The sequence below is a fragment of the Acanthopagrus latus genome, chromosome 1 (genome assembly GCF_904848185.1).
Source record: "Acanthopagrus latus isolate v.2019 chromosome 1, fAcaLat1.1, whole genome shotgun sequence".
NCBI lineage: Eukaryota > Metazoa > Chordata > Actinopteri > Spariformes > Sparidae > Acanthopagrus > Acanthopagrus latus.
This window is the reverse complement of record NC_051039.1, coordinates 14,790,070-14,806,508: the sequence shown is the minus strand read 5'-3', so window position 1 is coordinate 14,806,508 and position 16,439 is coordinate 14,790,070. Positions and strand designations below refer to the sequence as shown.

At 44.4% G+C, this 16,439-nt stretch overlaps 1 protein-coding gene and 1 long non-coding RNA gene across 6 annotated transcripts in view; one reads left to right on the top strand and one right to left on the bottom strand.

Annotated features, from left to right (window-relative positions):
* Positions 1-298: 298 nt before the first annotated feature.
* Positions 299-6,594, bottom strand: LOC119029637. Its single transcript, XR_005078040.1, has 2 exons — positions 6,457-6,594; positions 299-510 (listed from the first exon to the last, which is right to left on the bottom strand). It is a non-coding gene; the product is annotated as an uncharacterized LOC119029637 (long non-coding RNA).
* Positions 6,553-16,439, top strand: part of lcorl (ligand dependent nuclear receptor corepressor-like) — a 28,392-nt gene continuing 18,505 nt past the window's right edge. The window contains exons 1-2 of one of the 5 annotated variants that reach the window (XM_037116590.1): positions 6,553-6,655; positions 7,534-7,644. Coding sequence is in view for 2 of the 5 variants with exons in the window: in XM_037116571.1 (XP_036972466.1) it covers positions 15,617-15,710 (94 nt within the window). In the remaining 3 variants the exon portion in view is untranslated. Of the gene's footprint in view, positions 6,656-6,758; positions 6,890-7,533; positions 7,645-15,470; positions 15,711-15,895; positions 15,982-16,439 lie in introns of those variants that run through there. The other 4 variants (XM_037116581.1, XM_037116571.1, XM_037116610.1 and 1 more) reach the window with 4 other exon arrangements.

Here is a 16,439-nt window from a genome sequence, read left to right as displayed (position 1 = left end):
GAGAGCTTTGGAGGATGAATGAGCCGACACTCTCCTTCGTGTCTGCCCTTTTAAGCATTTAGTGACAACGTGTGCAGGAGAGAGAGACTGAAGGAGGACGAGAAAAAGAGAGCAGATGATTTCACACATGAAATCAGTCATATTTCTTGGTTCAGTCACCTCGATGAAGCCTCAGTTTGGGAGATTTACGCACATTTTAGGTGGCGGCAGGACTGCTGGAGAACAATATAACTTGTACAATAAGCACACCATATAAGTGACTTGATAAGATACTTGAAAAGACAGTCAGAGCTAAAAGTGAACGTTATGTTTTTTTTTTTTAGATTAAACTATATCATGTGGTAATCAGGGGTTCTGTTATAACTCCAGTGGCTGCAGCATGCCTTCACTGGTGACAGTAGGGGGAGAGGTGTGTTGGATCAGAGCTGGTAGATTTGTCCAAAGGCCAACACAGATGGCTGTGGTTGTACTGGACAAGTCCTTCAGATGAAGTACACTCACTCGTCAAGCCTGAAATAAATCACAGTAACAATATGTTTGGATACAGCAGGTGATTAAAACCGCCCAGAACATCATTGGTTCCCACCTAGAGAGCATCAGAGATTCAGTGAGGTGAAGTATCTGCACAGAGTCCAGCGGATACTAAAAGACAACAGCCACACCGGCCACTGTCTGTCCACCCTGCTGCCATCTGGCAAAGGAAACAAAAGTATCACGGCAGCAGATACTTCTGCCGTTTCCACATTTTACAGACGTTTCTCTTGTGTCGCATAACAGGATTTAAACTCAGTGTCATTCAATGGCCCTGGTGTTACTGCTACAGCTATGCTAAGTGGCTCTTTGTGCCTGTACTTTGCCAACTTACCAGGCTTACATGCTCACAATTACAATGCTAGAATGCTAATGAATTAGCAGATGTACTGGTTACCACGCCCACCATCTTCGCTTTATCAGTTAGCTCTGCACAAAAAATGCAGCTAATGGAAACGTCATTACTTATTATGAACATTCAATTGGAACTTTGACCAGATGGTAGCGCTAACTAACAAAGTCCAGGGATCAAACATGTCTTACAGGGACCATGAATTACTGTAATAAGTTAATGACAGTTCATCGAGTATAATCAATGAATATGATTTTTCAGTATGGACCAAAATGGCACACCCACTTACTAAAAATTCGAGGTTTAGCAAATAATCTGTTTCCTTTTTGTTGCTTTCTCGAAGGGAGCTCTCTTTTCACTCTGCTACACAACTTTCAACTCTGTAGATGTCTCTCTGATACATTATAATCACTTGATATCACTTTGTACAACTATATGCAAACCAAATAAAACATGACTGGCATAAATTAAGCTGTAAAATACTATCTGTTACACGAACGACAGTATTCCAGACGTGTCCTCTCAGACACACCATTCGTGCAGCAGTAGTTTGCAGCTTAACAGAGAAAAAAAAAGTAAGAGCTCTACACTTTCTACATCTGTATGGCATTTAGTATGCTGCATTGTGCATTTCCTCCCCAAAGGTGAAATTGCAGACTTGCTTCAGCAGCTACTTCCATGCCAGATGATGGTGTTTGATAGTTGTGTGAGAGTGAAACTAATGAATTAGTGAACAGAGGGTGTGCAGAGTGCATGCAGATCTACAGGGAGCTTCGTCAGCCAAGGGGAACGGACGAGACGGAAAGCCCACCTTGAATTTCAACATGCATTCACCCTTGAAAATCAATAACCCCACCGCCAGCAAGCACTTACATACGCATAGGCATGCACATATAAACAACCACATATGCGCGCTTACACAGCAACATCCGCGCACAAACCATGGAAGATTTCAACGGGGGATCTCTGATGTAAACAGTCGAGGTCGTAGACGTGACGTGAGGCCGTATATAAATGCAGGACATCAACACTCTGGAAAATAAGTCTGAATTACTTTTTTTCACCTTCCACGTTTTCCGTCTCCGACTCTCTCTTTCTATTTTAAGTCCAAAGTATGCAGATAATATTCAGATGAGTTCCAGATGGACATTAGTGGAACCATGTGTTTGAATCAGCCCCTCTTGAGCTCTATCGATTCCACCATCAGAACATATTGAGGTTCTCCAGTTATCGCTTCCCCTTTAGGACAGAGAAGCCCTCCATCTCTGTGCCTCTGAGGGCATTTGATCTCTGTGTTGTGAAGAGGAGAAGGGATGAGATGAAAAGGGATGATGGGCAAGAGGAAAGAATGGAAATAATCTTGCGGGTCCATGACACATTTACATCTCATTCCTCTGTCTGAAGTGTTTATTTGGTTCCTGTTATGCACAAAACCTGCAAGAAATGAAAGCAAAAGACAAAAAAAAACCCGATTTAAAATGCGATTTATGTGTCTTTTTCCATATGGGATATCAAGGAGATACATCAACATACAACTGGAGACATGTTTCTGGCCGCCTGTCAATAGTCACCCTCTACTTTTAGCTCAGTTTTTGGTCTCCACCATCCTCTGAGGGAAATACACGGCTCCTCAGCTACCTAATGCTCCTCTGTGTTCACCCGCTAGTTGCTAACTTTGACATCATGCGGGAGGGATACTGGCAGGTTTTAAGAGCTCTTTATCATAAATAAGTTGTATGCTATGGCAGAAAAGACTCTGATGCGGATGGTGACAGTGAACCAATACAGTAAGGTTTGGGGGCTAGAAAACAATAAAAACTGAATTTTGAGAACTGAGGAGAACTTCAGAATCAGGTCGCCCTCGTTCACATACAAGTAGTTATGTGATCCACTGTTCATGTAAAAATATCAATTACAGCTGCCTTACCAAAGAAATTAGAGCAAATTCATGACGAGGTGATGAAGATGGACGTAATGAATGGCTGAGATTCTGTCCTTGTGTAATGTATGCAGTGGGTGACATTCAGGGGATCAACAACCGCTTAGGCCCACAGTGACTGCAGAATACCACATCACCTCCCTGAGGGAATCAGCCAATCACAGCCCTCAGATGCCTCTGACTCACTGTCAGTCAGTCTGGTCCATTCGTCCATCTGACTGAAAGGCCGCAGACTCTCCTGTCTCTCGCTCTTTCCCTTAGTCTGTCTGTCCGGCCCCATTGTCAGTCTGATGCTGGCCTCACATTATGATCCCAAGACCAGACAGAGAAGGAGACGGGAAAGTCACTCTGATCGGTAAAGCTCGGCACACATGCGAATCCACGGGCATACACACAGGCAAACACACTCACACATTCAAAGACACACAGCCAGAGCTCTCCCCTCTTCTTTGACACTTGTAGGTTACACTGGGGAGGCGGCGCAGAGGAAAAAGGCTTCAACCAACAGTTTTATTGAGTTTTATTGTCTGCATTCAAATGGATGCACTCTTTCTCTCCCTCCACCTTCCTGACATCCATACATACATCACCCTCATCCCAGAGTTTAATGTCTTTAGAAAGAGAAAAATCTCACCAGCTGAAATGTTTCTGCAAATCGATTCTCGTAATAAGACCATCACTTTCAATTTTGTACCAAATCTCTTAAACGGCTTACGACGAAATGAGAATTCATTATCAACTTACTGTCACTTTACATACTCATTCTGCTGTCAGTGAAAACTGCGCCTCCTCCTCAGCATTCATTAATACTAGATATTGGAATAACTGTGGCCAATTGGACTCACATTGCATCATTTGGCTTCTAGACACCGAGTTGTTTAGAGAAACTGAACAAGCAGAATTTTGGACCTCAGTTGTTTGCGAGTTCGGTCTGCTTTCATTAACCTTTTAACTTTCTAATTATCGTTTGCTGCTGATTCCAAAGTCAAAAATTGAACTTTCAACAACAACTTTTAAGCCAGCATGGAATATACAGAAAGTTCCCCAAAAGTGTCAAGAAATTCTAACTTTAACGACAGTCAGTTGAAGTTAGTTCAAAGGAACTTTAACCTTTTAACAAAACTTTACAATTAGCAACACGAGTGAAGCTAATCCAGGGCATTTAAAGATAAAATTATGTCACATTTCCACATTAAAATTTCTAAAAACAACTAAACCTTCTTTGCAAATTTTGTTGAGTTGTGTACCCACATTATCCCAAATGTTCCTAAGAACGTTCAAACGCAGAGAAATCTGTAATTTTCCTCTTTTCCTTGCTTTTATATCGCTGTCTGTTTATTATTTAATTTCAGTGTTTTGTCAGGTAACGTCTGTTTGTTTTTTATGTGTATAAAAAAAGAACGGAAAAAGATCAACCTTAAAAAGAATCAAAGCAACGAATATCGTTGCACATCAGTTATGCAGAAAGATTTTTTTCACTCCCATGATCCCACACCACTGACGTCATCAAACTGATTCTTTTGGATTCATTGTTTTGACTGAGGCACCCCAAGCAGCAGAAATGATGTACTGTACATTTAAACAGCATAGCTAAGGCCGGGAGTAGGGATCACCATCTTGGAATAATGCTCCACTCCCAAGTTAAATCTTTCAATCTGAGCCTCCGATTTACCGATTCAGATAAAACCCAGCAGGACTTACAATGACGACATGATCTCTGTTGATGTTTCACCCTTAAAGCGACGCCGGATATGAACGTGAGACTGAACTTTTTGCTGGTTCTCCGTCTCTTTTTAGGATCTCAGCCCGTCCAGGAGTTACGAGGCGATGACAGGACGGACTGACGAATAGTAAATCCTGTCAGCACACACATGTGCACACACACACACACATTCGCAGATACACACTCACACACGCAGCAGAGTCAAAAGGGTACGCTGCGTCCTACTGTGCTGCCAAGCCCTACAGGATGTCTCGCCAACTGTGTGACGAACACATGCAGCAGTTGTCACACACACATGCTGTTCATACATACGTCCATGCAACACACGCAGATACTCAACGCGCTTGGACAAAGTGCCTGAATGATCTCCGCAGAGGTTTCCCTCCCTTTCCCTCACTTCCTCTGGTTAAACTTATAAAAAAAAATGAATTCACACACACACACACACACACACACACACACACACTTAAAGACTCAAAAACATCCCATCCTAGTTTCCTGCAGTCCTTCCTGGATCTCATGGTGGCTGGGCGCTGGGTATCGTGAATGTGTGAGATGACATAGCCTATATTAGTCACTCTCACACACACTCCATCAGTCACCACGCTCGCTCACACACGCTCGCTGACAGACATTTCCAGCGTTGAACCTCAGCATGTGTTCCCTCTCACACGTTGCCAGCACTGTGCGGCCGAATAACACGCGCACACAGAGAAAATCCTCATCTGATGGCAACTTCAACTCATTTCTTCGTATGACCATATAAAGCAGCGCAGTTTGATTCAATTCTTGATTGAATTATATCTGTGTGGGTGGGGAAGGAGCGGAGCGCTGCTGTGTGGTCTATTTGTCTCAGCCCGCAAACACACCACACACTTAGAGCCAATCACCAGCAAATGGGTCTGTGCGGCGCACACTCGCAATCAATTAGCCGAAACATCTGTGCGTGGATGAGCTTATGTTCATGTGTGCGCCTGTGTGTGAGTGGGTGTGTGTAAATCATAACTGATTTAAAGTGAGAAACTCTACTTTCCTACTTTCCCTCCCTGCGGTGTCTCATTGTTGGCCCAGACTGAGGTGAGGTTGCCAGGTCTGGTGTTCTCTCACACACACACAAACACACACTAGCGTAGATTTCAGAGTCTGTGTTAGCTTCATTAGAGCAGGAGAGAGAACGGGCACAGCGCTATTGGCATGTGGGTTAGATTAGCCAGGCCTGCCGAGCCTTATAAACCTCGTCCTATTACTAAGACAGGGAGACAGAGAGGGGGGGGTTGGATGAGGGGTGGGGGTCCTTTCTAATACATTTAGCAGAGAGGAGTGTAATTGAAAGACAGGAGCAATGGTAAGTTTCCACCAAAGACACCAGAGACAGCCGGGCATCAGTGAAAGTGTAGCAAAGGAGGGGAGTGTGTGTGTGGAAACTTGCCTCTTTGTTTTAAAAAGAACGATACCGCAGAGACAGAGCGTGAACACACACACTGCACAGACACACACACACACACACACACACACACACACACACACACACACACATTAGCGCACAGAAATACACGTGCAAAGTCAGAAATTGCAGGTATTTAGCTCGCAGTATATTTACAGCTTGTCATGTGTGAGAGTGTGTGTTGTGTGTGTGTGAGCTCAGAGGAGTTATCAGAAGGGCAGATGATGTATGAAGACAGCTGTTAAACTGCCTCTCCCCCTTCACCCTCATCTTCTCCATCTCCGTCTCGACCCTCCTCTCTCCCGCGCTCCGGCTGTATATCACCGACAACGCCTACCCGCCTGACATTAACACACACTGTGATTGACGTTGATGTCAGCCAAATAAAAAAAAAGAAAAGAAGCAGAGGTCTGTGTGTGTGTGTGTGTGTGTGCGTGTGTGTGTGTGTGTGCATATCTCGGGCTCACCTTTTTTTGTGCATTTGTGTGAGGTCAGAGGGGAGTGCTGCTTCAGCGCACAAGGCTGCCTGACGTAGCGTTGCATCGTGGGGATCTTGACAGTACCATCTGGGTCTCGGGTGACAACGAGGGCATCGCACACTCAGTCACCTCTCTGGACAACCGTGCCGTGGTGTACACACAAAGACACGAGCAGCAAACCCACATGGTAGGTGTGACTACCAAGACTAAAAAAGGTGTTGAACAGTGTTCTTCAGTTGGTTTCAGTCAGACACTCTGTTGCTAGCAGCAACCGCTACTGACAGATCAACAGCAGTTAAACTGACACTGTTACATCCGCCATTTTGTCTGATTTATGAGCAACCTAATATTGACAGACATCAGTTTTCTACTTTATCTACTACTACTATGATTTATTTTACTACTGGAGCATCATACATGGGTACTCTTTCTATTATATCTGGTTTGTTATTGTTAATTTAAGTTTTTAACAGTTTACTTCTTACCAAGCTAACCATTATGCTAGCAGGCCGAGCTAATGTGTTGCATACAGCCTACAACGTTTTAAGTTACCTGTTCATTTGCTGTTTTGGACCGTGTGTGTTTACTAAATGAATTACTTGTTGATATTCTACAGTGATGTAATGTTGACCTGTAAGTGGCAAATATCTACTCCACTCTCTTGAGTAAACTTTTAGGAAAACAGTTTATTGTTCCTGTGCCAACTTACATGATTTAGTTTTATTTGGCAGCCATCTTTGCAGCGCCCCCAGGCGTTTGTTTCAGGCTACCAAGACCAGGCCAGTATCTAAATGAATGTAGAGAGAGTCATAACTCCACTGTCAATGGAGAATGTGACGTAAAAACTACATGGCATTCTAAGTGCTGTATCGTACGCAGCAGGACTCATTTTCTTGAAGAAGTTCCACCTCTCATCCAAGAGGCTTCCTCAGTTCTTCAGCCTCTTGATTAGCTGAAATGTTTCCCGGTTCTGCCGTGTCGAAGCAGACGACTGGCATCACTGTCTCTGCTTTACAGGGGTTTCTATTCAAAATGTTTGAAGTGGTTTCCCTCCTCTCTTTTAAGGTCTCTGGTAGCACCACTTTCATCCAGATGGATTGCTGAAATCAGGAACAGATATCTGTGGACTTATTCTAATGACTCGGGTGATCAGCTGACTTTCCCAGTCAACAGCAGGTCAGAGTTTTCACTCATCCCGTTAAATCTCAGCATCTACTCTGTCAGTTTGCTTGCTGACTTTTCCTCCCACGCCACCGTGAGGCAGGTATTTGTGGTGAAAACATCTCAAATGAAATGTCTCAAAAACCACTGAAATCTGGCATCCAAGTCAAGCTCAGGATGAGTTGTAATAACTTAAGTGATCCCTTACTTTTTTATGTGGAACCTTCGTCTGTCTTTTTTTTTCTATTCAAAATGCATATGCAAATCATATACTGTGACACACATAATGAGGGCAGAGGAACAGTTTCTTTACAGCAGAAAGAGATGTAGGTTAATGTTTCCCCTCTCACTTTTAATGATATGATCAGCCATTAATAACAGGGATTATTTGTGTGAATAATTTCCCAGCTCTCCTTTTATCTGGCTAAACCCAGGTAGGCAGGCTGATACGCATACAAGGTAGTTGACAAAGACAGAGGGAGAGAGACAACCCCACTGCTCTCTGGTGTTCGCTTCTTATCAGCAAGTCACAGCTCTAAGCGGAAACATGAGTCCCACAGAAGATTCATAACTGCATTACATACAGCACACACACACAAACACAGATGCAGGAAGACAGCTGTCTGGATTTATGAGTGGTCTGTGAGCACTGACAGCTTTAAATATCAAACTACTATTTCATTTCTCTATCAATAGATGAATATCACACTTGACTCAGAATACTGGAATTATTAGGGAGGTGGTGTTTTTCTCTCTCTTTCTTTCTGCACACTGAAATGTGGTCTCAGTTTGTCTTCGAGATAAGCGCGGGGCTCATCCAGATGTCTCAAAAACGCCCTGTCTTTGATTCTGCGATTGACAGCGGAGGATTCAGTATCTGGCCCGAGCCATGGGGGCCTTTTCTTGTGCTGGCTGTAAATAACAGCACCAGCTGATGCTCCCTGAAAACACATCAAAGAAGGCAGTCAGATACACAGATACTTACTTACACTCAGGGGACAAGGATTTACATTATATTTGCTTTATGCTCTGTCTACTCTCACGGGACCGCCGAACGCATTAAAGTTTTCCTTTCCCAGTTTTCGTGCGTCGGGGTGGGAGTGAGCGTGTGTGCATGTGAGATATGAGAAGGGAGACTCACAAAGTAAAGTGGGGAGGCTCCTGCATGTTTTGTTCTGATGACGTAAGTAAGAAAGTGTATTTATGCAGCGCCATTCCAGATGCATCATCACAAAGTGCTCCATAGTGAGTAATAATAAATACACGTTGAAAGGCACAATATCAAAGACATTAAAACCTTAGCAACAGATGGGACGGACCTACTTCAGAGTGTCCTCAGATCATGAGTCAGTTGCAGCTTAGTACTATCATTTTTGACTAGACAGAGCATATAAATATACATAACATGGACTATAGGTGAAAGATATTGAAAATCAGTGAAAAGACAATTGATTCCAATCTAAATATACTGTATATATATATACTGTATATATATTTAAACCTACAATAACATATTTTGGCCGCTTGGGGGCAGCAGAAACAAGTTGTATTATTAAGGGTTAAATTTAAGTCCTATATTCAGCCTCTTTTAACTCTGCTTTGGTCTCCTGTACCAACAGGGAAACATCTCACACTTCAGCTGCAAAATGCTCCACTTTGTTTCACCAGCTAGTCATCTGCTATGTGTGGCTGTTGTTTGGAGATTTTTCCTTGCAATGCTGAACCGAAAATTGCTATTAAGCTCCATAAAGCCAACAACTGTTGGTTCCCCACAAAAAGTGACCCCTCTCACATCGTTTTAATGTTAACACTTGAGACTTTGTCGTCATACAAGTACTGCTCATAGCTGCTTTTAATAAACAGCAGGTCAAACTGACATTTGTCATGTTATGTTGCAGCTGCTAGAAGGTTCACCTGCCATCATTTTGGAGCATTGATATTAAGGGCACAATCTTCTATAGTTAGCTCTGAAAGTGATCACCAAGATTGTAAACTGGATTGTGTATTTGACGGGAAGGCAATGTTAAGTAATTGCGATGGGTGGTAGGAGAGTCCATTTACAGGACCCTTCTAAAGCATTAGCTTGTCCTTCTAAGACAATTGAGAAGAGAGTTACAGTCATCCGAGCGGAACAAAATCAATGCGTGGATAAATATCAACAACTCGTTCGAGAAGCGATAGGCTCGAGTGGCAAAAACAGGAGCAACTCTAACACATATTCAGAGGTAACGTCTCTGAGGTTGCAACAAACTGATAACCAAAGAGAACCAGCGCTTTCCGTCCATGTCCGGGACAAAGCTGTCTGGGCCGCAGAACGGAAAGACAGACAGATAAACAGGGACCGCATTACAGAAACATGTCCAAGCTGCTTCTCCTGCTTCCACTTAAGTTTCAAAGATGGATAAACAAATCAAATCTTCCTGTTAAAAAAGTCCTAGACCCGTAATTCAGCTAGACCCGTAATTCATATTGTTCGATCAGCAGTTCTCCTGTATTACAATCTTCTATGTATTGGACAAGGAAAGGTGGCCATTCAATTTTTAGCTTTGGAGGAATTATTCATGACGATTAGATGAGGGAATACATATCCATTAAACATGATTAAAAGTACTTCTTAAGTACAAAAACATGTGATTCTTCCTTGTTGTGTGCAAACTAAAGACTTCCACTTACTGAGCTGGCTAACTGCCGGGCTAGCGCCTGGCTAACTTGAATAGAGATAAAATCACGCAATCTTGCGGCTCTTCATGAATTTCCAAATTTAAGAGGATCAAATGGTTCAGACGTGTTAAATGAGTCATTTCACGGGGGGGTTGTGACGCTAAAAAAATGCACTTGAAAAAATGCAGGCTATGTAAGCGTAGGGAAAAAGACTTTTTGGGCCCCAGTATATCATGTGATGCTCCACTTACATGGTTTGGCCACTACAAAAATTGGATTCAAAGTCTCTTCCGAGGGGCTTGGTTGTTTCCCCATCTTCTCTGTCATTGCCAGGCAGACCTGTTTTGAGGGGATCTATGCCATCCTAACCTAGGAAATGCTCCATTTATGATGGTTTCTGTAAGAGCTAGATTCCTGTCCGAAGACACGATTTTTTTTTCCTAAAATGCATTTAGTAAGTCAGTTTCTGTAATAGGCTGCCAGAAATCCTAAATGTCATCTTAAACTGAGTTAGGATGGGATTTCAGACTTTCGAAGTTTCTGTAATTAGGCCCCAGACATATAAGTCACAAAATACCGGCAAGAAAAGAAGCAGACAGAAAAATCCAGACTGACAAGTCTTACAGCAACGCGGCCCTCTCCTGACTCGTTCCACCATTATATGCGAGATGAAGGAGTACACTTGACCTTGCATGTGTTTTCGGTTTGGCTATTTCCTCACAGCCCTCCTCCTCCCGACATCCCTGGGGCAAGGTCTGGCCCTGTGCACCTTCACTTACAATGACCCCTCCACCTCCCCCCCCCCCCAGCAGTGCACCTTCACCCTCCCGAAAATGCTCGGTGTCTGTGTGCGTGCATGAGCGTTTCTTTTTTCTTCAAAGTCAAGTGCATTATTGTGCGCGGAATTAATGATAATCCTCCCGTAGTGCTCCTGCGCCGCATAAGCCCTTAGAGCCCCTCTTTACCTTTTACCTCCAGAACAACACCCGTCTCACTGAGCCCTGTCTTACCTAAAGACCTGCCCAGATGCACAAAAGACAGACAGCTCAGACAGAGCGGGAGGGTGGGGGGTGTAGGTGGGGAGGGGGGTCAGTTGGAACCAGCTGGACAGAGCAGAAGTAATGAAAGGCTTCTTCAAATCGGCTGCGGCCCAGAGTCTCCCTGCACAGCAGTGCAGCTCTCCGGGTCTCTGCATGCATGTGCACACACACTCCTGCTCAGATTAAACTCCCCCTTCCTTGCCTTGCTGCCCTTCCTTCCTCCTTTAATATCTACCTTCCCCATCCATTCCTCCATTTTTGCATCAGCTTGTAAAGTGTGGATGTATCTGTTGAGGGAGCCGGCGCGTGTTAGCAGAGCTTTAGATAGGAATGTTGCGAAGGGCTCCATCACAAATAAACATCACCATGTCGTACAGCGACCATCATCTCTCACTGAAGGCCAGGAATTCCAAACAGATGTCTTTGCGCATTCGCTTGCACAACAGCGAGTGCAGCCGTGTGTTTGGACATGGGAAGCTGAAGTGAGGGTTCGCGCTGGATTCTTCAGGGACGAGAATACTGCACCTCTGTAGTAATCACAATGGCCACGGTCCAACCATAACACCGATCCCCAGGACTCTAACCTCACACACTCATGTATGTATGCTGTACATGCGCAGACACTCGGGCGCACAAGCTCAAAAAAAAACACCCAGGTAATCATTTCCATATTTATTTTCTTTGCGTTCATATTCCTCTCCCCTTCATGTGTTTTCATAAAAACAATGCCAAGCCTCTCAAACAGGGTTAAATAAGTGATTTTTGGAAATCCCATTCGAAGGGCCCCGCTCAAAGTGTGGTGGGCGTCTGTGCCGTGTCAGAGATTATACGGGACGAGGCTGCCAAAAACTCAATGAGGCCCTGGACTCTCCCAATCTGGTGCGACTGTGGTTTCACCCCAGTTAAAGGCTCATTTTGATTCATTCGATGTACAAATGATTAAATATATTGGGTCCAAGTATTAGCACAAATAGCATACTCAATCCATCAACTGTCACAAATCAGCACCGTAGAAACAGCCAGGCTTGCGGGCTGCGGGCCTCGCTTTTATTCACAACGCCTTGCTGGGGTGTTTTTCTAATTTATCGAGCCCCCTCTAATTAAACATGATCCCCACTGGTTTGTGCACAGCACAGGGCCATTAAATGAAATTTTTCTGAGACTTTTTTGGTGGTGGGGGGGGGGGACGCCACATGCATATGTGTGCAAAAAGACTGAGGTTTCTACCCCCCTGGCTTACAACATAGCGAACTCAGCAAGATGTCTTGAATTTGGGACGAGAAGAAACCTGTAAATAACAACGGTGAAACATGCGTCACAGTCAGTTTGAGGGCGCACGGGGCGAGGAGAGCGAGTTCATACCGAGCCTGCACGCCGAGCCACTCTAATTGTTAGAGTGAACAATAAAAGCCCACTAATACCAGCTAAATCCTGTTTATATTAAATGTGTGAGGTGTTTCTTTTATGGCATATAGGGAGAACTGGTTCTAATCATCTTAAAAATCCTATGGGCTCGCGCGGAATGCACCTGTAAATTTAATCGACTGAAAAACCTCTTAACAACCGTCGTGCATGCTGCCCACTTCAGGGAGCGGGGAGAGGAGCTGGAGAGATGATGGGGCAGAGGTGAAAAAAACAAAAATAAAAAGTAGAGAGGAGGAACGAGTTGGACTCGGTAAGACAGGTGACGTGTTCGCCATGTTGCCTTGGTTATTCTGAAGTTGTGCTTTATTCTTGATGAGATCTGGTGATCTCTTCCTCTTGTGGCTAAATTTAAAACCATATAGCTTTGTACGCGCCGTCTGCTTACGGCTGTTGTGTGAGGCAGTTAAACCGAGGGAAATTAAAACGTGGAGCTACTGTGCCCCTCTTCTGAACTACATAACAAGATCCAGGTGGGTTTCTCCACAGTGGTACTCTCTCACACACACACACACACACCTCTGAGTGGGCCCTAACTGCAGTTTGGACTGTGTGGTGTTGCCGTAATGAGATATGTTGGTGGCTGAGGTGTTAAAGGTTCCTCAGGGCTGCAGCAGAGGGACCACCACCTCGGTGCTAATCTGCCACTCATTTCGCGATCACCACATCCATACATGCTGTAGAACCCCATTGTTACTCCACTTCAACACACGTCGTTCAAACACACACGCATATTTGCACACACAGAGCATCATCGTGACCCTGCACATAATCACCTCTGTCCCCCAGGGTACGCCCGGCCTGTATGCTGTTGGTCACGCTCCGGCCCCAGAAGTGCCGTTCACCAGACCGCCCGCCTTTCATCAGCATCTCCACGGCAACCAAGCTCTAAGTCACCGTGACAACGAATTCCACCTGGGCCCGTGACACTTGCTGCCTCCTCCGAGCTCAACATCCAATCGCGTTGCCCCGTCTGCTCTACAGCTCTTTATAACTCTATTTCATATGTTGCGTAATGGGCGGCTCTGCATCTGTCATCCCTCAGTCACCGACACACTCTCCGTGACCCCCGTTTCTGTGGGTTCTCATACTTTTCTGATGTACTCCGTGGCCAGATTAACCCATCACGGGGGCCTACGGGGAGGCAAAAAACGAGCTGGGGGCCCCTGTTAATACAGGATTCTGCCCACGCCCCATGTACATGAATCCGCAAAAGAGTTCTTCAGGTGCAGTGCAGACACAAGAGTACACCTAACATCCTGATTAGGTAATTCGAGCCCGAGACTACTTGGCCCCAGGTTTGGCTGCTGTGTGTCTGTTTGTGTGATAGAACTGAACAGAACTTCATTCAGTAATATCTGCTGTTTACACACACTGTCAACTAATATAATAATGCAAGATCCAGCTTAAAGTTAATTATTTAAGAGGGTAATGTGATTTGGTGGTGCACAATACCTGCATTAAATCTACAATTTATTAAAAAATGTTACAGATGATTTGAAACACACTGAAACTGAGGATCACTCGGGGGCCCCCCTTGGCTCCTGTCGACTGGATGCAAACAAAGAAACTGCATTCACGAAGCTCTGAAGATAGGACTGTATCATCAAGTTCAACATGTAACGCTCGGTTCATCCCAACAATTTACTGCACACAGCACCTCGTTGTCGTTTTCTGAAAAAGCCACAGTTCTCTGCTGCCCCCATGTGGTTGCACTGAGGAGGAGCAGGCAGTCCAGTCAGCCTCTGTCAGTATCTTAAATCAGAAATCAGAAATCAGAAAAGCTTTATTGCCAAGTACGATTTTACACATACGAGGAATTTGTTGTGGTGATGTTGGTGCATGCATCTGCTGTGAAGTATTTCAGATTCAGGTGGACAGACTGAGATGATTGTCAAGTTCAGGTTTTGTTCTGCATCACTGCCCCAGAAGATTTCACAAACTGTTTGTCTTAACCTACATTTAAAGCCTTTACTGGGATATATGACATCTGATACACCTTGTGCATTATTTAGTAAACTATGTGGGAAATGTAACACTGCCGGCAAACAACACTATACTATACAGTGCAAATGCAAAGTACTCATTGTTCTCTTGGTGACCATGCTCTTCACTAAGTACGGACCAAGCCTGGTTGATCTGAAGCCCCCCAAAAACTTTATGGTTTATGGAGGAGAACAGAGCAAGGATAAACAAGTTGAGGCAGCTCGCTGAACCGTGATTCTGTCCATCTGTTGCAGAAAATCCCCAAAAAACATGAGCCTGGTAATTTGCAGCGCTGCGGCTGTGGTTTTTCCTTGAGGTCAAACACACTTGCCAACAGTAAAAGTATTCACAGCGTCAGCCAATCACATATGCAATACAGACATTAAAGGAGCCAATGGGGGGATGACACATAAATATATAAATAAATATATAGCTATTCATGGCATATATGTTCATGTGACTAGCTACGCACATGACATATATATAGATAGAGATAGATATAGATACTGTGAATCTGCTTCTGTTATATGTGAGCATTAAAGTTTATGGTTTTAGCTCCCGAGAGTATTCAACAGGAGCACATCTCAACAAGGTCGATGACACTGAGCTATAAGAGAGACTTAAATCTGTATTCAGTTGACTGTAGCCTACACAACAAAGAAAACATGCTATCTGTAAGCTTCTTTGCAAAAGACAGGGAATCAGTTTGATCTGTGAGACTGAATTCAGGGAAAACATGTCCCTTTCTCTTCAGCCTCCCTCCCCCTGGTGGCCGGTGGGGGTACGGCAGCCATGGCAGGGTGACGGTAAAACCGTCCACAGCCGCTTCCTGTCGTTCAAACAGAGGGAGAGAGAGGGGGGAAGGAGTCGGACGCAGAATGGCGACCGTGCAGTGCACCAAATGCACGGCAGAAAGGAAAGGGTTTCGGCGGGAACTTGATTCTTGGCGACACAGACTGATACACTGCGTCGGTATGATCCATGTGCAGTTCATATTTTGACAAAAGTCGGCGAGCTTCAGAGAGATTTTCGCCCGTGTGCAGAGGGATCGCTGCCCCGAGCTATCTCAGATTGCTAGCTAATGTTAGCTAACCACTCGCTAGCTAGTAGCCTGGCACCGTAGGTGGCCACAGCTTTAGCGGTTAAGTTAAGCTGGCAGGCTAATATTTACCAGCTGGCTAGCCGTTACAGTTGGCTCCTCTTCTTTGTCTCTCAGAGCTAGCTTGCTACTCGCCGGTGCCAGGTCTTTTGCGTCTTTTTATACGACTGAAGGGATACTGAACATGTAGCATTAAGGCGTATCGCATAATTTATCGCCAACAGACAGTTAGAACCTTAGCTGGATGTGTTTATTGACATTTATATTGGCTATGCTAATGCCATGCTAACAAGCTATGCTAACTTAGCTGTTGATATTATTAGGGGGAGGGGATTGTTGCTACGTTAGGGCAGCTAATGTTAGTGCAATATGAGAAAAGCATACATCTCCGTGGTCTCGGGTAACTGTCTTCCACGTACCGATTGCTATTTTGAACACAGTTTTTTCATTCTAACATTACAGCAGCCGGTAACCTCGGGCTAATCCACCTGATGTTAGCTGTATTTTCTGCTTGTTTGTAACACATAATCGGAGTGACATCAAACGTAGAACGCACGAAACAAAAAACACATCGATATATTAATGTCATTCCTGTTCACCGA